The following is a 27,244-nucleotide window of genomic DNA, read 5'->3' as shown; positions in this document are numbered from 1 at the left end:
AGCTAAGTGCGAGCATATTTTTTTAAAATATATATATCACCTTTTCCGAGATGAAATCAATTGCAATATAGCATATGCTGAAGGGCACTCCCTAGGAGGGCATTAGCAGACTCCTAAGGCAATGTCTTGTTTAACTTTCAATAATTAATTTAATTATAAAAACTACGAAGTTGTTCCAATGAGAACATCTGATCTCTTCGGTCGCCTGATACCGGAGCCGTTTTCAGAACAAAAATCCGTTCAGTAGATCGTCCCCGAAAAATTCGTGAAAGAACACAATTGTTTACTTTATTTTGTTCATTGCGCATCTTCGGAGATGCGTCTTTCCTTCACCGCCAATGCCTCATGCCTCATGCGTCACCTCATGCATCATGCGTCGCCTCATGCGTCGAAGATGTGCTTTAATTTGCGGAAACAAAACAAAAACAAATGTATCGGGTGACTCTATCGGAACTGCCCCTATCTTGGGCTGCATTTTCTGTTTCCTTTTAATCTTTCTCCAGGACGCCAGAGGCGATAGTGTGCTCTTTCATCCTCTAATATTGGGGGTGAAGGAAAGACGCGTCCCTAGAGATGCGCAATGAACAAAATAAAGAAAAATGGCGTTCCTTCACGAATTTTTTGCGGACGATCTATCGAACGGATTTATCGATAATGTAAATCTTCGGTCGTATTATGTACACGCCACATTCTTTCATGTCGTAAAAGTCCAAGTGATGCATATGTCCCCAAGTCGCGCCTTGGCTCTGTGTATAATTTTGGGGGACCCCAAATCTCATTTCGACAGTAAAGGGCACCATGCTTCCTTACCCACCTATTGTACAGCTTGCGACATACTTGTCTGAAATCGTCAGCTCGCGGTTTAGCCAGTCTCCAATTTCCAGGTGTTCCAAGATTGTTTCTTCCGACGAACAGACTCGTACATACTGCATGCCCATCGTCAGACACAATAACGGTACAGCCTCTAAAGGGCCGGCCAAGACAATAGGAACTGATGCGCCTTTGAACGAAGATTTCAGACAAGTGTGTCGAAAGTAGTACAAGGAATGACTGAAGGAATTAACCAGTTTCTCGCGTGACGTGTTTTTGCTGTCGCCAACTGTTGCTCCAATATGAACGGATAAGGCTCTTTTTTTTTATTTCGTGTTAGCGCCGGCGTACAGGTGTGGACGGATGGAGAGAGTACAGCAGGAAGGAGTGGGGGAGATGGGGTTAGTACGCGTCCTGGGCCGACTTCAGGGGGAACTGTGCCGACAAAATGGAGCTCCACTTTCGCAGGCGTGCAGGAAGAACAGCAAGTCGCATGCCCCGACAACAAAACAGACACACTGTCCGTTACTCTGCTTACACTCCCGTCGTTATTGAATCGATATTAACGTGGCTCCAAGCACAAATTATTACTTGCTCTCAAAGGCATGCGAGGATTCGACGTATCCAATATTTCCGGTATTCCCAAGTCACGCAACACCTGCTGCTGTTCCGGCCTGGGAATCTCGCAGGATAAGCGGGAGCAAATCTGAATACTTATGCGCGAACGCAGCCAGGAAACATGTGCGCCCAATATCACACGGAGGTATCGAACACGCAAAGCATGCACGGGATATTAGGGACGAGGAGGATTACGGGCTAACACTTTTGATGTTGATAACAGGGAGAGACACAAGGTGGCTTTCTCGCAGGGAGGCAAAATGTTATGAATCCTTGATGATGATGGTGATGTTATATTCCGTGATTTTGTGTTGCTTAATGCGATAAGGGCCCATGACGGGCACGTATAGAGTTTGGATCCGGGGTTTACCAAAACCCTGAAATCACGGGATCCAGGCTGTTTTTGACGTCCCGAAATCCCGAGATTTTCTCGAAAAAAATCTCGGGATTTCGAGACTTGAGCAGAATACTGCAGATCTACTGCGGTGCGGTCGCGATGCAGAACCGTGGAACAGTAACGAGCTGTTCAATTTCTAGCGCTCGTTTTGAATGACAGTTAGTTGCCCCTTTAGCACCCACAAGCCTCCTATACTACCGTGGGCATATTTCCTTCCTTGCGCCGTGTCGGGGAGCGGGCTCCGACTGTTGACGCCTGTAGCACAGGCGCTGGAGTTCCGTGCATTGCCTGCTCCTTCGATGGGTATCAGTGGCGTTCAACTGCTCGTATTGGGGTGTGCGCGTCAAAAACAGCACAAAGAAGAAAAAGAGGTGTCGGTTTAGTGTCTACGATGAGCAGACAAACCAGGTGCATGCGACCTCCCGCACATTTTAGGCGATTCATCCAGCACATTGTTACGGCTTGTGTACGGCAGGGCCGACATCATAGCGAGCTGTGTCGACCTTTGTCTTAATGCGCCGGAGGAAAACCACGGGAAAAACGCCCAGACAACACAGCGGCGCCTGGATTCGAACCCGGGCACCTCCTAGTCACTGCGTTGATCAAGAGGTGGTGGTGGTGGTGGTCGTGGTAATGCTGAAACAGCTCGCCTTTGTCGGCCTCACAGAGGTGGCCAACGTCACGACTCTGGGGGGAATTGTCGTCCTGGGCCGACTTCTAAGGGAACTGTGCCGACATATGTCTAACAGCGTCTGAAGAGAACCCAGGGAAAAACCCAGACAACACAGCCGGCAGCGGGATTCGACCCGGGTACCTCTCAGTCTCGACGAGACGTAGCAAGCATGCTAACCACTGAGCGGCACGCGAGCTGGTGGAGCAAGGGGACATAAAGTCGGGATGTCGTGAGCTCTAGCCAATCACAGCAGGCGATTTCAAACACAGCCTTTCTGTGGTTATCCATGCAGCTGGTGACGGCTCGTCTCCTCGGCAGCGGCTGCCGAAACCACGGTCCTGATTGGCGGAACCTTAAGGTCTAAGTCTCGCCGTTCAAGCAGTGAGGCTTTGTTTCAACAAACGGTTCCTGAATGCACTATGTTGCCACGAGGAAAAATCAGGTTTCGGTCCCATATACATTCGAGAGTATATGTGTCAATAACGAACGAACAAGAAACGTGAGAAAACATTGAATCGCGTGCGATCTGGTCATCAAAGAGTTCCACTTCGCGCTCCTGGTTTCCATTGTGCGTTCATCGTTAAGGGGAACTGCCTCGATAACGATTACCGGGTTCTGAAGATATCGTAGCACGAAAACCAGCGCTTGCCACTCGGACCATATGCGGTAGAGTACAGTCATTTATACTGTCCCCAAATCTATGCCAGACACGCATATATGCTGCGAAGGCAGTGCCATCTGGCGCATTGATAATGACCCTGCAGAAAGTGTGAAAGTGTTCACAACACATAGGTTCAATGAGGCACACGTGGAGTCACTCGATGAGTGAAAGGGAAATAGTATTGGTTCTGACACATTCGCTTGGAAGCAACGCCATTTTGCTTCCATTCACCCACCTGTAGGTGACAAAATGACAACAAGCAGGTCTGCTTGTTGTCACTATACTCCGAGACAATGTAAGAGCTACAGGCACAGAGGTATACCTCCGCCAGCAGACACTGTAGTCCGCACATTGAGAATAGGGCACACGAGAAGATGGCGGACATCAGGCAGACGTGGAAGCCGACTTACATGTTTTGTTAATGCGAATATTTTGCGTGTTTGCTTTAAAAGCATGCAGATGTGCTCAAAGTTCATCGTCTACGATGAGAGTTTTCGCAGCGTGCTCAGTGCACAAGCAACAGTTTGAAGCATGCGGGCGCACAACGTTGTGACCCCGTTGGCGTCGCGCGCCCGCCAAAGCTAATCACAGACGTCTTTATATTTGTGGGCGGAGTTAAGATGCAGGAGTTAACTTGTCCCTGAAATACATTATCGATCGGGTATGTAAATCTCGACCCCACCCGCCCCTTACTCGCAGACAAGGTTTCTCATTCTGCAGTCTCACCCGCACGAGATTTGATATAGCTACCCGCACCTGCGGGTTATGCGGGTATATAACCGCCGACCCTCACTGCACATGGAAGTGCAGCCGAGCAGCATAAGTTAGATTACTGCAGCAAAACGTAGGAAAGCACGAAAGCGTCTGCGCACGTGAAATTGCGCTTTTGGTATATCAAAATGCACACATAGCTACGAAGGGAAACGGCCATCAAATTATTATAAAACGCACCGGAAGACTAGTCCTTTACGCTTTTATTTCGTGAAGAAGCTGCGCGGATGTATGAGATCCCGAAGCTTGTTTTAGGTTTCTTCACCGATGAAAGTAAAATGTAGTGCACGCTCCTTTCCTGGGTCCTGTACGTCGTTTGCCTCGAACAGAAATTCGAGACGTTCGCGCCACGATGTCCAGTTTGCGCCGGGGGTGAATTCCCCAAGTCTTAATTGCGTGGTTCATGTTGCTACCTCGTCGCCAGTATTAGAATATATATTTATTGTAACTTGCAAAACAATCCCCAACAATACGAGAACGCTTGTCGGTCCACGCAGTCCGTTCCGCACCACAAGGTTCCTCTTCTTTACTCCTGCCCATGATCATAGGACTGCCTAAACCCTAACAATGTCGTCCTGCACTTTCGTCGTCTTGAGGGCTGTCCTCCTCTCATGGAGAATATGCCCAGCCATAGGAAACGACCTTTCACTATAGGCGCGCTCAATCCAGGGATACTGTGTACAAACGCAGCTGCCCCTGATGCTAACGAAGAAAACACTTTCTCGTTGTCTACCATGGCACCACGCTACCATGGATGCGGGTTGTGCGTGTACCCGCACGACCCACGAGGGAAACGCGGGTGTACCCGCGTTTTACCCGTGACCCGCATCAAGTAGGATTTTCTACCCGGAAATCCAAAAATAGCGCGGGTAACTGTCGGTATACTCGCACCCAGGGTGTCGAACCGAAAGGTTTTTCGTTCCGGTTTTCGTTTCTTTTCAAAGAAAACGGTTCAGTTCCGGTTCAGCTGCGGAGTAACCGGCGGGGTTTACCCGCTTGCAGGCGGCAATGATCGCTTGCAGCAACCATTCTCATTTAAACTTGCCCGTTCAGTTGAGGTCATTGGCAATGTGAAGCAGTTCACGTTGCGTAAAGATTACTGGCACCATGCTGCAGGTCAGCTTTCTATAGTTATCATTCGTCGAGGAAATGTTACCATGAAATGTTACAAAATAGCTCCTACAGACAAGCACTTTATGAAAGTATGCATCAGTTCGGCTAATCGTTGCATTACACGCACCGGCCACTGATTCGTCGGACATGAAACTTCATTAAGGTCACTGATTCGTCGGACATGAAACTTCATTAAGGCCACTGATTCGTCGGACATGAAACTTCATTAAGTTAATAGGCCCTTAGTTTGGACCTAACGGTTTTCGCTTTGACAAACCCCAGTCCTTATTTCTCGTAACAATGTCGTTCGACCGTACTCTAGGTGGTTTCAACGAGGTAATGACAGCCTCTGTCTGATACAACGTAACGATCCTCGTAGAGACGCAACACGAACATCCTCAGATAACCAGCACATCATTTCAGTCCTGAAGCAACAGAGGAACCGAGAATGATTATGCCTTTCCTATCGCCTATTGGACAAAGTACAGGCTACGCAAACACAACGACAATAGCCTACATAACCCCCTTGTTCGAAACGTTACGGGCTCAATACGAACATGCACGGGGAGGTGTTGATCTGGATCTGTGGACACGTACAATCAATGCGATGTGCATTCTTCTATCGCATGCAAATGCCATAGGGGTCTACGGATACAATTATGCATTTTCCAACTGGAGGTTCGTTATGTCGTTGACGGGTTTCTGCACGCTTAGATGTAACGAAAATGGGAGTGATAGACACGCAACGGAGAGGGCGATTATCGAAGTATATTACTGGTTTGAGCTGTCATCTGTGTCGTTCTTATTTGTTTGCTGCCCAAGCTCAGGCTGTAGACACTGTAGGTTTTGTGACGGGTATACTTCGGAAAAGTTAACTCCTATACAGGTAAGCTCCGCCCACAAATCTAAGGACGTCTGTAATTGGCTTAGGCGGGTTGCACGACGCCTGCGGGGTTACAACGTATATAGTGCGCCCGCATGCTTCAAACTGTTGCTTGCATACGGATCATGTTGGGAAAACACTAGTCCGAGACGACGTACTTACATCACATTTGCATGCTTTTAAAGCAAACGCGTTAAATATTTGCATTAACAAAATCTGTGAGTCCCGTCTGCATGGCGTCCGCTCTCTTCTCGTATGCCCTATATACTCTCGGTGCGCGGCCCACATTTTCCGCTGGCAGAGATACTCTGTCTCTGCAGTATGCGTCCTGGGCCGACTTCAGGGGAACATTCGTCTGGAAAGTCTTCGGAAAACTCAGGGAAAGCCTCAGACAGCACAGCTGATGGTAGGATTTGGTACAGCACAGTTCCATTAGAAGTCGGCACATTCCCCCAGAGCGTTAGTCGTGACGTTGCCGACAACGCAGAGCTCTTTCAGAAGCATCACCACCACCACCACCACCAAGCAGTAAATGTTCCATTTCCATGTTCCGGTTGGTTATGATTATCACGACTGTCTTCGAGAGTTTTCTCATAAGACGGGGTGCACTAATTTCACATTTCAATTTCGCTAATTATACGTGCAACGTCCTCTATATATAACTTTTGTATGTTGAGACACAACGTAGCGATAACGTGTAGCTAATAGATAGTTTACCATCTAGTTAACAGATAGCTCAACGTGTTTACGTCCCGTTCCGCTTGCGGTCAGCGCCCGAGCCGAGCGGTGCGTAGCAAACAGCTTTCAGTGAAGCGTGTCCCCCGTCCCCTCGAGCGGAACCCCTGAAACTACAGAACAGTGCCAATCAAACTCGTATTGTTTCTCAGCAACATCATCACCAGATGTTCTTACACTCCACGGTATATTACTTCACAGAAACGTTGTTTCTGGCTCTTAGAGCCCCAAAACTGACGCCGCGTAGCGGGACAGCGAGAAGAAGCGAAGTGTCGCTCCGGAAACCAGTTCCCAGCCACGGCATGTGCGCATGCGTAGCCGCGCTGTCGCTCGCCCGCTGAGCGGAGCGGGACGTAAACACGGTCAGCTAAAACTGTCCAATGTTGACATCGTTGATGTCAACATTGCGAGAGATTGCACCGTGTGTTCTATTTTTGTGGATAGTTTGCAGCTCGAACCATTTTGGAAGGTTTCCACCGTCTTCAACGGTGTGCAATGTAGCAGAACGATCCTGTTTAGTGCGCTTTCAACGAAACGACATCAGTTTTACAGGGTGTTTCAAAAAACGTGTCATTCGGACTTTATAAAAAAAACGGGGCGACGGAAAAATACGCGGTAAACGGCATTTGTGTGGCAACTGAATTTGCCACCTTGAAAAAATATTTTCATTTGATTTTAATTAAAATAAATTGAATTTTTTAAATTGAACTCCGAAATTTCCCAAGTCAACCTAACGTTTTTTTTACAGAATTAGAGAGCCCGTAGCGAACTTAGTCAGATCCACTAAGAAATCCCCGAATCCCCTGTTGAATACCCGAAACTCTGAAGCCTCAACTTCGGGACTTTTTTTGGGCAGTTCCATTTGCAATATCGAGCGGATTTCTTGGTGGATCTGACTAACTTCGCTACGGGCTCTCAAATTCTCTAAAAAAAAAAACGTGAGGTTGACTTGGGAAATTTTGGAGTTCAATTAAATAAATTCAATTTATTTTAATTAAAATCAAATGAAAATATTTTTGCAAGATGACAAATTCAGTTGCCACATAAGTGCCCTTTACCCCGTATTTTTCCGTCGCCCCGTTTTTTTTATAAAGTCCGAATGACACGTTTTTTGAAACACCCTGTATATGAACCCAAGAGGACTGCATTGTCCAGTAAGAACATAATGCAGAACGGAGGAATATTTCGCACATAACAAGCCCTCGTATGTTCTTTGCAGGAGGTCCGATGTAAATTCGCAAAAAGACGTCTTCGAGACATCTTAATCTTAATGGAATATTAAATATTTCGAGTACGAGCAACAAAGAAGCGCGAACTGTCACACGTAGAATTAATCTTCTTTAGCAATGCCAACGGCCGCCTCCATTCATATTTTAAACTGGAGTGGTTTATTTCGTCCGAAAGACTTGTAACTGAGTTGCGCCTCGGGTTTTAATCTCTCTGGCCTCGTCCGGGCACAAAAAACATTTTCGAATTTAATATGGCTCTCCTATTTACGCTCTCTTCTTCAGCTAGGGGAGATTGCCTCATGCTCAAAAATGTGACGTGTATGAAACTTCTGCCTGGAAAAACGAAATGAATGAAAGTGGAATGGAATGTATGAATGGAATATGGTATGGCGCTGGCAGAGTATATTTTAAACTTAACTTCTTCCTTAACTACCTAACTACTTACTTAATTAAACTTAACAGGTTCAGCTCTTCTCCTAGTTACGACGATAACGCATTTCTCATTTACGGTATTCTCTAGGTTAATGAAGCGATTGTGCTCACCAACTTTAAAATTGGTTCGGCAAAATTGAGCTGTCGACTGCGTTTTCGTCTCTCTCTTTCTCTCTCTCTCTCTCTGTCATTAACGCAAGCTTCTTCGCACTTATCTTACGAACAATTGTAGTATTCATACAGCATCGCCGGTGCATCTTTCATGGTGTTTGAGACGTTGTATGTAGAATTTACTCGTGTCATATGACAAAGGTTATTTTCATATTACGTGTAATTAGAATATATTACAAAGTTCTTACTACATCTTAGGGTGTACACGACCAATACACGCACGTGTACTGTATCGGAACGTCTACCAAGGTCACGGCGTGGTTTCTGGCATTTTGTTCGGCGCGCCGTTGGTTGATGCAGCAGCAAATCGGGCCCCAACGGGCATTGGCGGCACGAAGACCACATGACCCAACAGTGGGGAAACACAGAGCGGTTGCGATGACACGAAGCCGAGAAGGACCGAAAGTTATGGGGAATGCAAAGCCGAGGCAAAAGAGGCAAAGGCGTGAGAACGAACAAGTACGCGAGCACGAAGCCGTGGCGTTGAGATGTAAACGGTAACGGTACCGTGATGTTACACGTAAGATTTGTCTGCCCAGTGCGGCGACATGCTGCACGTGCCGCAGGGTAGGACCGCGGACAATTTGGGCCACCTGGGGGCGCTGGAAGCAATGTTTACTCACTTCCCCCACATTGCTACCGCCCTCTGCCGGGATCGAACCCGCGATCTTGAGCTCAGCACGCCAGCAGATGTAAACGGTCTCAGACGTGTGCTACTGACCATTCTTTAAAGAGCCAGGGTGACGAAGACGAAGGATACCCAACAAAACAGGCGCAACTTGCCCTGTGTTGCTGGTGGCCACTGTTCCTAGTGGTGGAAGAAGAAGAAGAAGGCGCAACTTTCAACAGCCTGTTTTTCCACAGGCAGAAGGAAAAGACGCGGGGAACCGCGTGCGGCGCAAGCGCCAAATACGGAAACGAGGAAGAAGAGAAGCGCGAAGAACGAGTTGCACTGCCGCTACCAGCCATCAGCGTTTTCAGAGGTAAACAGTTCTTCTACTACTCGCGCACATATTCTTGACCATATTGTTTGTAGAACAAACAGTTCCGGGGGTTATTAGTTAACGACGGGAGATTCGACGGTCATCTAAGGGACTGCTCTGGAAGTCGTCCATTACTTATTTACATTGCACCACGGTCCTTCTATGCTCCTCTATAGAAGGCCCGTGATTGCTCCAATACAGCGTCCTTTGACTTTCAATCGGGTTACTATTAACTTCTCTTTTTCATTGGACTAACTGGCAGAGTGCCACAGAAGGCATCTGACCAAACATCGTGTTTGGCTGCCAAAGAAGAGTTAATGATGAAAGGAGGAAGTCACTAAAAAGGTTAGCCAGCTGCAGGACTCGAACCCACATATTCTGGATTACCCGTCCAGGGCTCTTACACACCTCCTCACACCACCGAGCTAAGCTAACACACCTCCTCAGCGACTTCTAAAGGTGCGTCATGTGAGGGGACAAACCAACCACTCATCCCCGCTTTCACTCTTACATGTTTTCTCACCCATACACACATTTATACGACGTTTGTCCCTTCAGATGACGCACCCTTCGAAGTCGCTGGGGAGGTGTGTTAGCTTAGCTTAATTGGTAAGAGCCCTGGACCGGTAATCCAGAAGATGTGGGTTCGAGTCCTACAGCTGGCTAACCTTTTCAGTGACTTCCTTAACTTTCATCATTAATTTCTTAGGTACTTGAGGCTTTTATGTATTTGTCCTTTTTTGTGTGTTCCAGCCTCAGAACATCAATTGCCATCATGTTCAAAGGAGAGTTAGTTGCGTAGCGAAGATGTTATGCCGTTCGATGCACCACTTATTGTCCGTCGCAGAACATTAATTCAAACGTTACGCCGATAGAGAAACGACGACAGAGTAACGATTGAAGGTGCAGGCCGCATTAACCAGTGGCTCTTCGTTGACCCGCCTGCTGTCAAAACAATGTGTCACCCATGTTTTGCTGAGCTAGGATTTAGCTTGAGGCAATGAAGTATTTTCAGGACAGCATAACGTAATTACGTTCTGGTCGGTTTTCTTTCTTTGTGAACACGTGGACACGTGAACACGTGGACGACTCAGCTATAACCTGTCTTCTGCAATCTTCCAGACCTTGCAGAGGAGGCTTGCTCAGAAGTTGTACTCGGGGCTCCAGCATGGAAGGTAATAAGTCACCACAGGAGTCACCCAAAGGAGACTCGAAAAGTCCCAAGGGGACAAGTTCCCCAGAGAAAGAAGGAAGCGATGGTCCTAAAGAAGGGGGGGAAAGTCCGAAAGCAGAAGCCGAAAAGCATGAAGCAGAAGGCGATGAAGAAGAAGAAGACGGGAAGGGAGGCGGGGTCGAGAAAGGGCACGACGAGGAAAGCGAGCACGAGAAAGGCCACGAAGAGGAAAGCGAGCATGAGGAAGGCGACGAAGCGAAAGGTGAGGGCAAAAAAGGAAAGAAAGAACACGAAGAGGACGGAAGCGGTGAAGGTGGAAGCGTGGAAGAGGGCAGCGAAAAAGGCGATGAAGGCAGTGAGAAGGGCGAGGACGGAAGCGAAGAAAAGGGTAGCGACAAAGGCGAAGGAGACGAGAGCGACGGAGGGGACGGTAAGGGTGACCAACAAGGGAAAGAAAAGGAAGCCGAGAAAGGAGAAGAGCAACCAGAAAAAAAGGAAGAGGGCAAAGGAGAAGGTGGAGAACAAGGAGAGGAAGAGAGCAGTTCAGAGAGCGAGAGTGAAGTAGAGACAACTCCCGAGGCAATCGTACAGGCGATGTGCGTACTCAAGGTCGTTCTCTTAGTTGGTTTGTGTGCTGGCGCCGGATTCGCGCTCCATCTAATGAAAGAGGCCAACAAAAGAGCTGTTGACTCGACGACCAACGCCACCACCCCGCTATTGGATGCAAACGAAACGCCGCCGGCAAGCGCCAATAGTTCCAAAGCCGTGCACAGAGTCAATCTCCTCGACATTATAGATTACGATACATGAATATGAGGGCACGTCGATAATTGAATCGTTAATTATACAACGTACGTTTTCGTTTGAGAATGTTAATTAAACCTGATTCCTAATATGACCGTTGGTGTGCTTACGTACATGCAGGAGAGTAATGAATACCGAGGAAAGACAGTTATATGGTTGTGGCCAACAAATATCTACTCCCAGAGAGCCACCCAGTGCATCTTAGGACAGTAGATAGGTGGGTGGGTGGAGTTCTAGCTGTTGAAACGTTACGGTTGGCACTTCAACGCCAGTTTCCGCACGTATGAACTGTGGCGATATTTTGGCCCACTTTGGTTCACTAGAACCACACTGGAAACACCCGCGTATTACCAAATCTGATCTGAAACCTTAAAAACGACTGTCGTAGCTACAGCGCATAAGCAGTCACTGTCAGTATGAACAAGACATTTATTTCCAGGGAAGCAATTACCATGCTGCGATTTCTATATATGGGAACACTATTTGTTACTTCAGCGCCATCTAAAATACATTCGCTTATAAGGACACGCGCTATACGGTGCATAAAGATTCGAAAGATCTAATGGGGCACCAGGGAAGGCTGCGCGCTTTTTCCTGAGCACCTGTATATTGGGGCCATCGGCGAACCCTCAGGGCAGTCGAATGCATGCGCAAACTCTACGGAATTCATCACAGGGAGATTACACGACAACGGAGCCGCGTCATCTGCAAGACACCATGGGCGACAGAACGCGATGAAGAACAATGCTTCCTGCCAATGCGACCCTGTGCCTTCTAGAAGCCGTACGCTTGGGATAGTCGTTCGAAACGCCCCAAATAAGGCGTCCAGATAGATAGAGTTCGCAAGGACGTCGCTAGTCAGTTCTTCTCCAGCCGTTCGCTTCAGGCAAGACGTCAATGATGCGTTGATCCGACCGCGCAGTAGCCTTCGCATTACACCCCGGACGATGATCGCTCCGAGGCCGGCAAAGTTCAAGGCTTTCGGACCGTCCACCGCGAAGTACGGTGGTAGCAGGAGAGATGTCGGGATTTCCATGACACTGTCACTGTGCTTGTAGAAGACGTCGACGCCGAGCAGTTCAGTTATTGTCGGTCCATCTTTCGCACCATCGAGAATATCCAAGTCCTTCTGGCGCATAGAGGCAAGTGCTCGAAGGTAGACAGTCCCGAAGGCTGCATGGACGTCTCCGATGACGCTCAACGTGCCTTGAAGATCCGCAGCGAAGACGATCTTCTCGGGATTCGCGATACTGACGGACACGTCTTCCAACCAGGACCACTTCGACGCCTGCGACAGAGACTTGAGAACCGCAACAGCCATTGTCTGCGCCGACTCGATAGACTTCACGGTCACGTGCTCGGCAAGTATTGACGCCACGGCAGGTACTTCCATGAACTGCAGGACCGTTCTGAAACAGCGACCTTCAGTAACCGCAAGGATTTCGTCGGGCTGTATAAGCCTTACGTCGAAGAAAGGTCCAAATTGACGCACGACCTCCCATATGACATACAGCGTGAGCGAGGACAAAGGTACCTGCGCAAAAATGGCTTCAAGGTATTTCTGCATCGGTTGTCCAGAGAGAACGACACGTTCGAAGTTCTTGGAAAGGTACGCCTTCCACTGGTCTTGTCTCAAGAAACGTGAATTCGTCACATTGCTAAGAAATACCTTCCTCAGTCTGTCTCCTGGCGCAGTCTTGGAGTGAAGAGTAAGGACGAGGTCCTCGGTCGTCAGGACGGAGTCCACCAAGGCGCTCGCCTGAACGCGATCGTTCACGTCCATAACCTTGAATGCGTTTTCCATATAGGACATGTAAGTGTTCTTGACAACCATTATGTTCTTTTCTTCAATCCAGGCATCGAGATCTGATCTCTTCTGTACTACGAGCAATCCGCCCTGAACCTTCATATCGAATAATGTCTTAATGCCGTATCGAAGGTCAAGTGTCAAGGCAGCTTCCAATGGGTCGACATCAGAGTCCACCATCAGTCGAAGTCGTTTTTGCTTTAAGAACTGCAGCAAGCGTCTGGCATCCCTTCCAGCATGGCGTCTGACGTTCAGGCACGCCTGGTACAATGCGGCACTCTTTCGCAAAACAGAGTCACGGCTCTTCGAGACGTTCCCATGAGAAATGACATCTCGAACAGTTGAGAAGAAGTTGGTCTCGACAGGGACGTCGCCCTTAGCACCGCAGACGAACTGGTAGAAGTCATCGCAAGGAGTAGTATTGGAAGTGAGGCCTCTGCGTAGCACGGCTGATAGTCGGCGGCAAGACATTGAGTTGCAGTCGGTGGTTTGCAGGTCTTTGGGTTCGAAGAAAACGGAAAATACGATGATGCCCACAGCGCCCAGAAGGAGCACAAGAACGGACAGAGCACAAGGAGATGTCGTGAACAGACAGTACACCGTTCCCGGTGTGGCCAGTGCTGTGTCAGAAGCATCCTGCAAGTCCAGTCAAGCATTAGACGAACGTGTACGTGCGAGCAGGAAACGACAGGGTACTTACAGGTTGATCCATCCCCCTATATTGTCATTACCGCAGCGGTAGGACAGGAGCATTATGGTAATGCAACATGGCTCAAAAGCATCTCTTCGAGAATGTATAATGCGAAAGCGAGTGGGACAACACCACGAGACAGCGCGTGATTTGACAATCAAATGTCGCATTCGTATGGACGAACTGATCACCCGCACCTAGGGGTACCTAGGGCTTCTTCTCCTTCTTCTGCTTTCACTTGGTGCGGCACACAGTCAGGTGCAATAGGCTACGGATTAATGGGTGGATGTAAGAGGGAACGAAGGGATGAGATTAAAGATGAAAAACGATTAGATGAAGCGATAAAGGATACAACTGCATGGAAGACGACTGATGGAGAGGAAGAGTCTACGGTGCGACCAAAAGACAGAATGGCGGATAGGGATAAGGGAACAGAGGAATAAGGGAACACAGAGGTCGGGCAGGGTGTCTGGAATTCCGTGTTGCGCGATGTTTTACAGGATTTTCATGATCACTCGCATGCAGCACACGATTCTTAGGATATCCCTCGAAACTTTCATCTTGAGTGTCAGCTGGGTAGACTTCCCGTAGGGGGCCTGCCTCACCCCTGGGAAATTTCCGAGGTCGGGGGGGCTCAGGGCCCCAAGCCCCCCTCCGCAGTCGGCGCTTATGTCTGGTGTTACGGTATATTTCTGCGAATTCCTGGAACCGTTACCCTGAATGAAACTTTCAGTTTAGTTCATCCCTTCGGTACCTTTGAAAAACTGAAATATCCGAACCGCCGGATATGTGTAACACGTCTCACTGAATTCCCGTCTCATTTTCTTTGACTGCTTCGTCACTTCACACTGTAATGGCACAAAGGTGTCGAAAAACAAAACATCCCTCTTTCGAACTCTGTAAACGGCGCACGGATGTATTTCCGCACCGGGACCACTCGTGTTTATTTGTTCTTTTCTTTTCTTCTTTTTTTCTATTTTTTTTATGAAAGAAGATAAGCACAAAAGGGCAAACACTTGTACCTGAAAGAAGAGGAAAAAGTGAACAAAACGAAGGAAGAATAGACGCCGAACGGCGTGCGAGGCGAAAATTTAAATTTTATCGCTTAGTTTCTTCAAGCTGTCCTCTCTCCATCTGTCCACATCTGTACGCCGCTCATAGTCACAGTTGCTTCGCGGCGCGAACACGAAATAAAGAAAAAAAAGTTTTCTTCAAGATGATCCGCCATGTTTACTCAGGAAAGCAAGGCAGCACCGCTTAGTATGTGCCTGAGACCGCAAAGAGACCCCCCCAGAATCTATGTAGCCTAATCTGATCTAACCTAAACTACCTTTCACAACATGGCAAACACCATGCCCGTGCTTCTCCTGCTGTAGAAGTGATTCAGATGGTGTTGTTCAAGTGCATATAAAAAAGGTTCTATACCACACAATAATTCTTGTATTTTTTAAGTTCGGTCTATGACCTTCTTTCACTTGTTCTATGCCATATTTCCCTTCAAACCCCCTTTCACTAATTCTTTACATCCAGCTGTCCGGGTATACGGAACTACACCCCTGCATACTTTCACTTCTCAAACCGAATCGTTTCGGTATGGTGAGATCCGAATTGTTTCCGAATCGTGAGTCCCTTGGTTACGAATCGTTTTGGAAAGAAGGAAAACGCGAAAGGTACACAGAGCTGCTGCCATCTGTTGCCTAATAGGAAATCTAGAGATCTGATTTCAACGGATTTCAACATTTGAGCTATCTTCAACGACGACGATCCAGCATAGCCCAGCATAGCCATTGCCCTGACTGCGACTTAACAAAATCTACTTCACCTCGGTTTAATTGATGTGTGTCTTTCTTGCAGAACTACCACTGAGTACTACATCAGAAGCATGACTCAGCGCATCCGCGAAACTTTGATCAGCTGTCCATAGATGGCGCCACGAACCTTTGTTGGCAGAAAAGTTTTCGACACGCGCTTATGGGGGGAAATTCAAAGGAAGGTAGTCCGCTTGCAGCAATCGGGGCCCTGAAACTACGCACAAATTCGTACAATTTCTATCCTGCCCAGGAACAAACACCAGAGTCCAGGGAACCGAAAAACGGCGTTCGACGAAAAGGTGTTCGATGGAATGGCGTTCGATAAAACTGCGTTCGATGAAATGGGCGGACACCACTAGAGAAGACTTCATCATGGAATACATGTATCTTTTTAACACCATCCTGACAGGCATTCAGCATAAGATATAGTTTCTTGTAGCGCCTGTAAATTTAACGGAGAAAAAGAGGGACTTATACTGATATTTGAGAATACCAATAATACTAATTAAGAATTTGACGTTTGAGTGTTGAGAATGCCATCAAGAGAGACACCCTAGAACATTCTATAGAATATTTGAAGGCTACATACAGTTCTCATCACACCACCAGCAATGGGGTAGAGTATCGTCCCGGGTGATGAAACTCCCCATTCATCATCTCAAAATAAAGTGTTGTTATTCCGCCAGAATATAGAGGACTTCAGACAATCCCAGGGAGCATAGCCCACCTTGAACTACGGGAACTTTGTTGTCAGAAAGAAGGACAAAATCTCCAAACTGTTTCAGTTTATACTCTCTCAGTCCATATAGTCCATGAAATGTGCAAGGAGCACTGGGATTTCGTGTCCACCTATGTTTACTCAGACAGTTTCCTGTTTACAAATTTACTCCTCGAATAACCGGATATACTTAGTCATTGTTACACCCTCCGCCCACTCAACTCGAAATACAAAACGATAAAGCCTCCCCCAATGACATTGCGCATTTGTACAACAAAGGTCCCCCCACAGTCGTCGCGCTCTTTCGCTGAAATTTTGAAATTTCGCTGAAAGCGATGATGATCCCCCCCCCCCCCCCCCTCTCTTTGGCCGCGACCTTGGCAGCGAAAAAGTAGCGAATCTCGCGAGGTCAAAGGCGCAAGCACGAGAGGACGACGACGCGCATTTCCTTCGCTAAGTGCCCCGTCGTCGCCGTGCACGTCTTCTAGAGGCTGATGATACTCAACCGTGAAAAAGGGGATGATCCACCGCCTACAGCATCTCAATCTGGACATCACCTTGGAAATAGACGTTTTGTGGAGGGAATGGCTCGTCCAGGGAAGGGATCAGAAGGTACGTACCTCTCAACAGAAAGTGGCTCTCTGTTGTACAATGTGTTTGTTGTGTTTCACGGGGCAGTTCGCGTCAACGTCGGATTCAAGAAATCCCGAGCAACAGCTCAATTGTAATTTCTTCCAAGAAATACATTCGAACTGAACGGTGTCAGCACAACGGAAACAACACCCCGCTCTCCATTCAAGAACCTTTGAGCATCTAAGCCTAGTGTTTTGCTTCATTAATTTGAACTTTTTCCCACCAGGGTATCACAACGATCCATCCTTGCAGAGCCTCTGCATCTTGTAGCCAACCCCCGAGCGTTCGCTTATTGCAAGACCGCCATCTTGTTCTGGCGTGACGTCACTACCTGTTTTACTGCACGAATATTGGATAAAATTAATTAGTGGGGACTAAAGACGTAGCAAAATGAGGCACAGAAAGAGCAACCGCGTTGTTTGCGGACGGTGCGGCCAGCGATCATGGGCGCCGTCATTTTCATGGTCACGTGTGTGTTGACGTTTGCAGTGACGTGAGACCAGGACCTGTCCAGAATGCATTGCGTTCACCTGACACGATATCGTCCACAGGGGTGACACAAACCCGCCATTGTTGTAACTACCCTCAAGAGGGTGCTTTTGGCAACACTGCCATCTTGTCCTGATGGTCGCACGTCATAGAAAACGTCATTTTGAGGTCATGCGACTTTGTTTACATGTCGTTTTGCAGCTTACCGACATATTCCCGCCGTCACAACGCCCAAAGATGAACATATTTTGCCAGCGTAAACTATGCTGTGCTTCTTCCGCAACATGGTAGCCCAGTTCTCCTTGGTTTAAGCACGTCGCATCGGCTCAGTGAGTCTTAACGCGCAGTCGTCATCACATCTTTGGAAGTCGTCAACAGTACGAGGCCTTATGTGCAAAACTGGCGGTTGTACTATGAAATTATTGGATAAAAATAATTACCGAGATCGAAAGACATCCAAAACGTCGCACAGAAACAACAACCGCACTGTTCACAAACGGTTTGGCTGCCGATCACGGGCGCCATCTTTAAGGTCATATGTGCCTCGATGTTTGCTGTGACGTACGACAAGGACCTGTCCAGGATGCATTGCGTTCGCCGAGCACGCTTTCGTCTACGGAGCAATACATTGGACGCCACCCCTGTGCTGTCGTCCATGCAGCGATGTGTGGTAGGCCACCCCGGGGCCCTCCAACGACCGCTTGCTGCTGTGTCCACTGAACCACGCTGCTGGCACCGTAATCTCGATAGATGTCTACGATAGGGTTTATTCACGTCATCATCTGCAGGAGACCGCCACTGTCGCTAGCTGGCAGATGTGCTGCAACCGGCCGCCATATTCTAGGTCCCATCCAAGTCGTTACCCATATCGCACTCACCGTATATATTTATTCAAAGTTATTTTGCTGCGTGATTTGTAGCATATCCAAACAATTTCCGACGTTAATAGTCATCCAAAAAGCATATGGCAGCGAACGAATGCGAGAACATAACTTCGAGGGACAGTATAGCGCATATTACGTCATCAATGTACGAGCATTTGTGTTAACAATGACAATATGCTAACAATAATCTTCGACAGCATGAATTCGTCTTCAGATTACTTTACCATAAGTAACCTGTCTCTCTCGAGTGGGACCGCCTGCTTGTGACGATAACAACCCGAATCCATTGCTTCTGCACGGGATCAATGATCGCGCCTCAATCTCCATCGGCGTTCAAGCACTCTACAAATGACCCCCGCCCCAGCTAACGGAAATGAAAGGACTTATTGAGAAAAGGAGCATAAATACGAACATAAATAAAACACACGCTACGAAGATTTGGACCCGATTCTGGAATCGCAAGATCTTATCGGCAACTCTTTGGGAACACGTATAGACGGATGGGATGCACATCGGTAGAAGTGTAAACTGAATTCGTTCATTACTGTCCCGTAATGACGAATGACGAAGGGAGGGATGACGAAGGAGAAGACATGAGTCTGACGTAAACACGAAAAAAGTTGCGCGTGCATTTTGATTTTTACATGTATGGATTTGGGCAGGGTTTTCACTTCAGGGGGCCGTTGGAACTTCGTAGAAGGGTTGTGACACCCGTCTCTCATGACTTTCGGATATTTCTCTTTCTTTTTTTTTCTCTGTCTTTCCGATGGGTATGTATCTTGTGGGGTGCTTTAAGAACTTTTCAAGGGTCCTTATGAGTGTGTGGAGGTTGCTGAGAAAATACCTGCAAACACAGCGCTTCGGTGAGCATAGTAGAAGGACGCAAGCGAGCTTAATTGTGTAATCTTGAGACAGGAAAAACACGGGGGTGCTGTGGACATCCCTGCACTGGGGTCAATATGTTCACTTGTCTGGCAGCAAGCGCCGATCATTATACACAGGATGGAAGGATCACGCTCACCAACGCGGTCAACATTCGGTCATTATGGCACAAAATACATACCAGAAATCTGTGTCATACATGGCGTTAATATGACACGCGTAAAACGCATAAAACGCGTTAGTATCGCAACGAAAAAATTCGAGAAGCGCCATCACACGTGTAGACGCCAGACCACCCGCCAGGAGGCTACAGCATGCTGCGCAGAAGACGGCGTAGCAGACGACAATCTCGATTACCGGGACGGTGCTATTTCCGGCTGCGATTGTTGCAGACGACGGACAAGCGCGCACACTAATGGTGGTCGGCAATGGAGAGAGAAAATGTAATCACGAACATATAAAACAGCGCGTGTAACGCACAGTATCGGCCAGACATGCACGATTTTCACATTTTAAGCGAAGAAGAACTGCGGCAGCCAGACAAATCGGATGTTGACGCCGTCTGCAGCGCATGCCCGCAAGACTAATACACGAACATGCAGGCAGGGACATGTTCCTGCGAGCTCACTGAATGTCGTCTGCTTTTATAGCATCGTGACCCGGTGCATGATATGGCCTCTCACTCATCTGTTTTTCTTCTTATGCTTTCCATGCGGTGGGGAGCGCCTTCGGTTCCGATGCTTCTTGTTACAATATAGTCTGTAGTGATGCACGCGAGACTCCTCGAACGTTACTGCTGTCGTGACTGTTGTATCGTTGTTTGAATGTTTTGTCTCTATTTGACCATGTTTTCTCTCTTTCGCCAACTTCGTTTTCTCTTGCGTTTTGTTAAATCTGGGCTATGGTAAAAGAAGAAGCGAAGTCACGACAACCAAGCTTCGTTTTGAAAGCATGTGTTTCACATGCTTGCAGATGCGATGCAGTGATGCCGGCGGCCGACACTATCCTGTGTGCAGAGATGAGATGGGCAGCAACTACTAACCACTTCTTGAAGTTGTACTTCAACTACATCTTTAGAAGCGGAAGTTAGAAAACTATTTTCGTAACTACTGCAATGCAGATTATCTACATTTTTTACCATTCTGTTTTTTTAACTTTCTTTATTTCTTAGCCAAGGAGCTGCAAAAAGGAGAAGCTCTTGGGACATAACGATTTCCTCAGTATCTTGTCGACACGATAGGCCAAGTTTACTGGCACTGCCCTCCGCCACTGAGCAGTGCTTTTAGCTGCGGCAAGGTCATGGCAAACACACCTCTCCCTGTTTGTAAACAAATGACGTCATAGTGTTCGACAGCGCCACCAACCCGGTGGACCTGAACCGCGCTCAAAGGTAGGGGCGAGCAAGGTCGTGCCCGAAAGCCACGATCTTGAGGGGAATTGCGATGGTATCTGAAAGGGATGCGACTATGGCTCATAGTTTCCTTTCAGTTGTAGGAGGCAGCAAACAAATGCCCATTCGTGGAACTCAGCCCTCCCCTTCCGATTTGTTTCGGTTTCAGTCTCTCTACCAACGTCATGATGACGTTTCTCGCGTAGAGATCTACAGGAGGCAGTGAGCAAGTGCCCGTGAGGCAATTGATGTTCTGATGCTGGAACACATAGAAAGGACAAATCCTACAGCTGGCCAACCTTTCCAGTGACTTCCGTCTTTCAACAAGTGCCCATTCGTGGAACCCAGCCCTCAGATTCCGATTTGTTTCGGTTTCAGTCTGTCTATACCAACGTCTTGACGACGTTTCTCGTGTAGAGGGTCTATTACAATTCACGTTTTCTTTCTTTCTTTCTTTGCTTTTTAACGTTTCAAGTTTTGCAAACTTGACAGCACTATGGATTTACAGTTTAGCTACGATTCCGCTTCTGTGTGAAGTGTTTCATGAGCATCGAGCTCTTAGGTTTCCTGAGCGTCAATGAGCCACAGAGAGAGCCATGGAGCAAAGGCAAAGACGAAAAACAGTAATTAGTTGTAATCTGCAGTAACCTAAATACTGCAGTCAGCCACAGGAATATTATGTTTAACTATAGTGGTTGTAACTACATTTCTACTTTTTAACTACCACGAGTAGTTAATTACTGCCCATCACTGCCTTGGCATGAAATCTGCAGCTCATTTATGGCAATGTATTTTTGTCGTCCTCCTTCCTACTTGCGCTTTTATTTTATTTTTTTACATTACGCACTCTTTCAGCTCGTTGACGCATCTAGGCCTAAACGCACCTGTCCTCTCTGCAGACTGCATTGCCGTTGGAAGACATTTCATCCGAAGCGACAAATCACCGTATCAACACATAGCAACCAATCTTCACATGGGCATAAAAGAAACAACCTACTTAGTGGCGAACCACAAACAGGTGCATCCGTTCAACGACGAGTTCGCCTCTAAACAAACATTTAAGTACGCATGGGCAACCACGCGTTGCTCTGGTCACCCAGTGACTTTCTCACCACAGCATAACCAGACAGGGAGGGCGGCAAGGGCGGTACGTGCAGTCTTCTTTCAGGCCATCCGATGTTCATGGTAGACCTCATGTGAAAAAAAAACAAAAAAGAAAAGAAAGGAAGTAAGACTCGTCCGTTTATGCTAGTGGCGCTGCATGCGTGCTGGTGGTGCTGATGGAAACAGCTTGCCGTTCGTGACCTCCGCGGACTCCGCAGTTCGCGCACGTCACAACGTTTTAACAGAAACCAAAGCCCACCAGTTTTTTCTAAATACGCCCCACACCACAAATATGTACTTCGCCACAGCGGGATAATTGATTTCTCCGGTGCACCAAATACGAGGAACATTTAGAGAATCTCTCGTAGCAAAACATGCCGTAACAGAGTGACGTTGCAACTTTGTCCTGAAGAAGAGTCTGCTCCTGGGCGGACATCAAAGGATATATGGCGATATGTATCCTGAAAATCGGACGAAAAAAACAAAAACACGGAAAACCTCGCACAGCACATCCTGCGGCATATATAGCATGGAGCCCAACAGCAGGCGTGTGCTGTATTCATTTCGGCCTCTGCAATATTGCAGCGTCGCGAGGAAGACATCGAGCGACGTCTCTTCGTTCCGTACGGTCAAAGAAAAAGAAGAAGAGCAAGTTGGGGAGTAATTGCAGCTTCTTAATCCCCTAGATGGTAATTACTCCCTATTTTAGTCCTCTGCTCCTGAAATTTACTCCCCAGCGCTGCCAAAATAGTCCCTTTAAACTTCGGGTAAACTTCGTGCATTTTATAGTCCCGAAAGAGGCTAATGGCTGTGGCAACGCATTTACTCACTCCTCAAAAGGCCTAAAATTATTCCTTTTTTTCTTAAACTGTTGTCCAGTGTTTCCCAAACTGCAAGTCGCGACACGTTCAGCGCGGGGCCGCGAAGCGGCTCGAGAATTTCAAAAATGGAAAGCGACAGTTTCCGCTGAAGTCACTTCTGGAATTTTGCACAGGGTTGGCAGGAAAGTACACGCTCTTGAATACTAATAGGAATTGAATTCCTGTGATTCCTGGGCGTTAGAGTCTTACGCGCTTGTGCGGTCCATGTTTTCTGTCTCGACTAATTCTCGTTGTTTACATACTTATGCGAACTTTGCTTACCGCGATGTCCTCGATGAAAACGAAGTGCAGGTCGCAGCTCAACATCGAGCCGGAACGGCCGAGAGATAGTTGCTCCGTCCTAACTCCGCGCTCGTTTTCAGTCAAACGGTGCCCTAACAAGCAAGCTCACTTTAGTCTATAGTAACAGTCATTCCCGATGGCATGCGGTTTATTTTCTTTTTGCGATTGTTCCTGTCCCAGCAGATTCACTCTGACAAAATGAGCTATGAAATAAAATTACAGCGTTGAGTCTATGTGTGATGGTACACGCACTGAAACCGAAAAGCGAACGGTATTGCGAAAAGACGCGGGCGACGCTATTTTATATTTTTATTGGATCGCAGACACGCAGGGTATAGCAGAGCCTGGGAAGCTGATGATGATGATGATTCCGGTTTTTATGGCGCACTGACAACTAAGGTCATAGTGCGCCGAAACTGTGGTGAAATTATGACTAATTAAATTTGTGCGTGAACAATGATAGGGATGTGATCAGTTAAACTTCTATATGCGATGTCCAGTAAAAGCTTCTTTACAAATGCATAAAACAGCTATATAAAATTACAAGAGATTGACTATCCCGGTGTCTTTCGAGAAGTTAAAAATGCTGTTAAAAGGGACGATAGCCTCATCACCCAGCAATAGGGCTGGGTGAAGAGGATAATGTGTATAAAACTGTCTAAAGTGATGTTTACGATGGGCTTCGTAGTGAGGACATGGAATGGGTAAGTCTATAACGGAGAGAAGTTCACCGCAGTGCTCGCACTGAGGTGAGGGCCTGGGAAGCACTGGTGTATAGGTAAATATGGCCTATATGCTGGCTATACACCCATATGGCGCATACGGGTGTATAGCACCTATGTATATAGGTATGGGCGGCCTCAAATGTCACGCCTCGATCAGTCACTACGCGTCCTGACACGATACTAGGGACACGTACGGCCTATATGTAACTTTAATTTAATTAGGTATTTGCCTCGTGATATGTTACAGCGTGTTACGTAACCTGAGCAATTCGTCCACTTCAGCCGCTCGCTATGGTGCTCACACTTCATCACGACAAGCTCGCTTTATAATTGCTTCGCAAAAGGTTAAGAGCAAACGGGTTTACGGGGCTTTTATGAAGCAAATTACCTTTCGTGGGATCCCATTCATTTCGTACAGCTTCCCTTTGCGTTTCTCTGTCTGTACACGTTCTTCATTTTGTGTGGAGCGTTAATTCGTTTCTTTTTTTTTTTTTTTTTTTACAGAAGACGAAAAGCACTGCACTGTTGTGAGATTCTATAAATGAAGTGGTCGTTTACTTTTAAACTGCGCAGCAAATAAACCAGTGCGTTTTATGGAGCGCGTTGCGCGTCACGGACTGGGAAGTTGCTATTTAAAGATACTATAACCGATACATAGTTACAAGGTTGAGCCCGTTGCCGAGGATGTTAGCAGTTATGTAGCATTGTATAAATTGAAGGCTGACACACTTGTATCAGTGCATCCGATCATGTGTATATGAACTGCGAAGTGAAGACTATACGTTGAGGCGAAGTCTGCATGCGGGTTCAGAGAAGTATAGTAATACCCTTAAGAAAAAAGGTGGTCAATGTTATACCTTTTAGGGTGGCAAAATGTGTGAAGTTTAATCCCTTTGGCTTGGTGGTACTGTATAGCTACTGTTCAACCCAGGACGTGGGTCCTAAGTTTACCGAATTGTTAATTCACTTTAATTTCAATTAACTTTAATGAATTGTCCGAAGGCAAATAGCGTTTGAGCTGTGAACATTACGACTTCCTCAAAAATGATGCTAATAATGTATATGTCTTGCCGCTGTTATACTTTTTAACGTTTTTAGCGTGATATATGTGCATACGAAATTCATCATTAAAAAAAAAGAATTCGATCTATATAGCACTCGTAACTTCTCAGTAAAATTTCGGTGTATTACGTATCACAAAACGAGAAACTAATAAGTTATCTTTATCGAGCGATTACCGACGGAAAAACGTGCAAACTTCGCGCGCAAGGTCGCACGCGCAAAGCACAGGTGTTAAGGCTGAAAGGTCGTGCGGATTACCGCCATATAATCACATATGTGGGAGCGATTTGCCGGAGAACAGTAAGGCTACGACTTCGCAAAAATCCTCTTCGTCCGACAACGAGCGACTTTGCAAGTGAGGGCGGATCGGATATTCCCTCATTGTATAGTAACAGAAAATCTGCCGCCACAAGTGACAACATTTTGAATTTGTTGCTGACTGTGTTTTCTCTCTTCAAATACGACGATACCGTATCTTCGAGAAATTATCATCGAGTCACGTAATAAACTTGTATACCCTGCCGTCCCTGTGTATGTTGTCTACCGATAGATGGCGCCGCAATCGGGGAGGTAGACAGTATAGAGTACTGTTATACCGTTCCTCAAGCGGGAGCTGCAGCCAGGGTGGTAAGAGAAGACGCTTACCACCTTTTCAGACTTTTTTTTTTTCTTCTAAAAGTGTACCCTCGCCGTGACAACAATCAAGGAAAAATCACAGGAAGGCAGCGGCAAGGGTTCCCACTCAACGCGTTCCTCGTTCAGCAACGGCAACCACCATTAGAGTTACTTACACGCATTACAGTCAGTAATTGCGATCGCAATTACCCAAATGGACGCGCCCTTCACAGGTCCGATCCCATGCCCACAATGCCCAGACAGAATCCCACGCGACAGTGATTGTAATCTAGAAAGAAGCGTAGAACCGAGTGACCAATTGACCAACACCAGAATGGGAATGAGAAAGCGCCGCCCAAAAACACAAACAGAAAATAAACTGTTCTTTCCCTCTCTCCCGCACATCAACGTCTCGCTACCGAGTGGCCCAATTTCCGGGTCTGTCTGTTCCTTGCCTTGCCGAGAAGACTTTGGCCGCCGCCCCACCGCAACCTATCCATCTGAATCCCCACGCTGCACGTCTTCCTACGCGCGGACCTCTCTCAATGTGGGCGGTAGTTTCGCAGGGATGCTCGTTCGTAATCACAGCGGAGAATATGAAGTCTGACCGTCAGTGAAAAGGTAGTGAACCGTGTATTCACAAGGGCGACATCCTCGTGGAAGATTCTGGTGGAAGAAAAGGCGAAAACACTATTCACACTGTACACATTCACATGGTGCCGTAATATCGGGAATGGCGTACAGCGCACTTAGCAGACGACACCGTCTGCGTCTTTTCCTGTCGTCTGCTACGGAATATCTTTGCGGCTATATGTCGCGTGATGTTCTCCACGGTCAGCATTGCACGTGAAGAGACGACGCTAGGCGTTCCCGTTAAGGGTGAACCGCATGGCACGAAAAACTGTCCGAAAACTGTCCGAACCGAAATCGTGACCGAACTTTTTTCTGTGTATCACCGCATGCTACCGAAATGCACCCCGAATTTTGGCCGAAGACTTCTGGCCTTGGGGAACATCGCCTTTCAACCATCCAGGTCAATGAGATAATCCCTGTATTCATAGGGGTAGAAGTCGCACACACGGCAACAGTCAACCCCATTGCTACGTCATCGTTGCTATGGTTCTCCTCCGGCTGGATAGCCATTGGATGCTTCTACTTTTTCGGTTGGCGTCACTTCCCATTTCGGAAGAGAAATCTGGCTTGGCCAGATCGGGCCGAATTCGGCACGGAATTCTGTTCTCCGAAAAAAGTTCGGTCCCGAATTCGGTTCGGAAAGAATTCGGACACTTTTTAGCCATGCGGTTCACGCTTTAGAGAAGAAAGCTGTGACGTTTTTCGCATCTTCCGCTGCAGTATTCCGGTGATTGTCGTTGGTGTGAATACGCGGTAAGGGCACCGCGTTTGTTACTGAAAATAAGAAGAAGAAGCAAAAAGAGAGAAACTTCTAACGTAGACTGTCGATCGGCTAATTCGTAAATTCCTTTGGTTCCTAGCAGTCACATTAACCACAGCTTCAAGCGACTTCATGTGGGGCTATAGAAATGCGCGCTTCGGTTCAAAGTAACATCGTGACCAAGTTCACGCCACGTCACTAACCACCCCGGCACCTACGCAAGACATAGCGTTTTCTAAACGCGTTGTGGTCAGGCATGACGCATTGTCCCATTTTCCACAGTCCAGTCCCACAGTTGGTGTCCATAAATGTACGGTTGCTTTTTGCGCCTTCTGCAATGTTAACGCACGTACCTTTTGCGGTGTTCATACTTGACAGAAGGATGTCGTTCTTGCTCCCCCTTGAGTACTAGAAACACGGAGC

The 27,244-nt window shown here is 47.3% G+C and overlaps 3 protein-coding genes across 3 annotated transcripts in view; 1 reads left to right on the top strand and 2 right to left on the bottom strand.

Annotated features, from left to right (window-relative positions):
- The window catches only part of LOC135399006 (synaptogenesis protein syg-2-like), a 211,261-nt gene that overhangs the window by 178,011 nt on the left and 6,006 nt on the right, over positions 1–27,244 (bottom strand). The window lies entirely within an intron of this gene.
- LOC135397617 (uncharacterized) lies at positions 9,379–11,542 on the top strand. The gene is made up of 2 exons (XM_064629234.1): positions 9,379–9,476; positions 10,599–11,542. Exon 2 carries the CDS (start codon positions 10,645–10,647, stop codon positions 11,458–11,460), a length of 816 nt encoding a protein of 271 aa, XP_064485304.1. The 5' UTR covers positions 9,379–9,476; positions 10,599–10,644; the 3' UTR covers positions 11,461–11,542.
- LOC135397615 (neprilysin-2-like) lies at positions 11,864–14,137 on the bottom strand. Its single transcript, XM_064629233.1, has 2 exons — positions 13,962–14,137; positions 11,864–13,897 (listed from the first exon to the last, which is right to left on the bottom strand). The coding sequence occupies exons 1-2, from the start codon at positions 13,971–13,973 to the stop codon at positions 12,014–12,016; spliced, it is 1,896 nt and encodes a 631-aa protein (XP_064485303.1). The 5' UTR covers positions 13,974–14,137; the 3' UTR covers positions 11,864–12,013.

Source organism: Ornithodoros turicata, chromosome 6 (assembly GCF_037126465.1).
Source record: "Ornithodoros turicata isolate Travis chromosome 6, ASM3712646v1, whole genome shotgun sequence".
Classification (NCBI taxonomy): domain Eukaryota; kingdom Metazoa; phylum Arthropoda; class Arachnida; order Ixodida; family Argasidae; genus Ornithodoros; species Ornithodoros turicata.
Note: the sequence above shows the minus strand (reverse complement) of the source record. Positions and strands in the feature narration are given on the sequence as shown.

What these genes read in the sequence shown, in the direction of transcription:
- LOC135397617 (XM_064629234.1), top strand. Translation starts at nt 10,645, where the DNA reads ATGGAAGGTAATAAGTCACCACAGGAGTCACCCAAAGGAGACTCGAAA.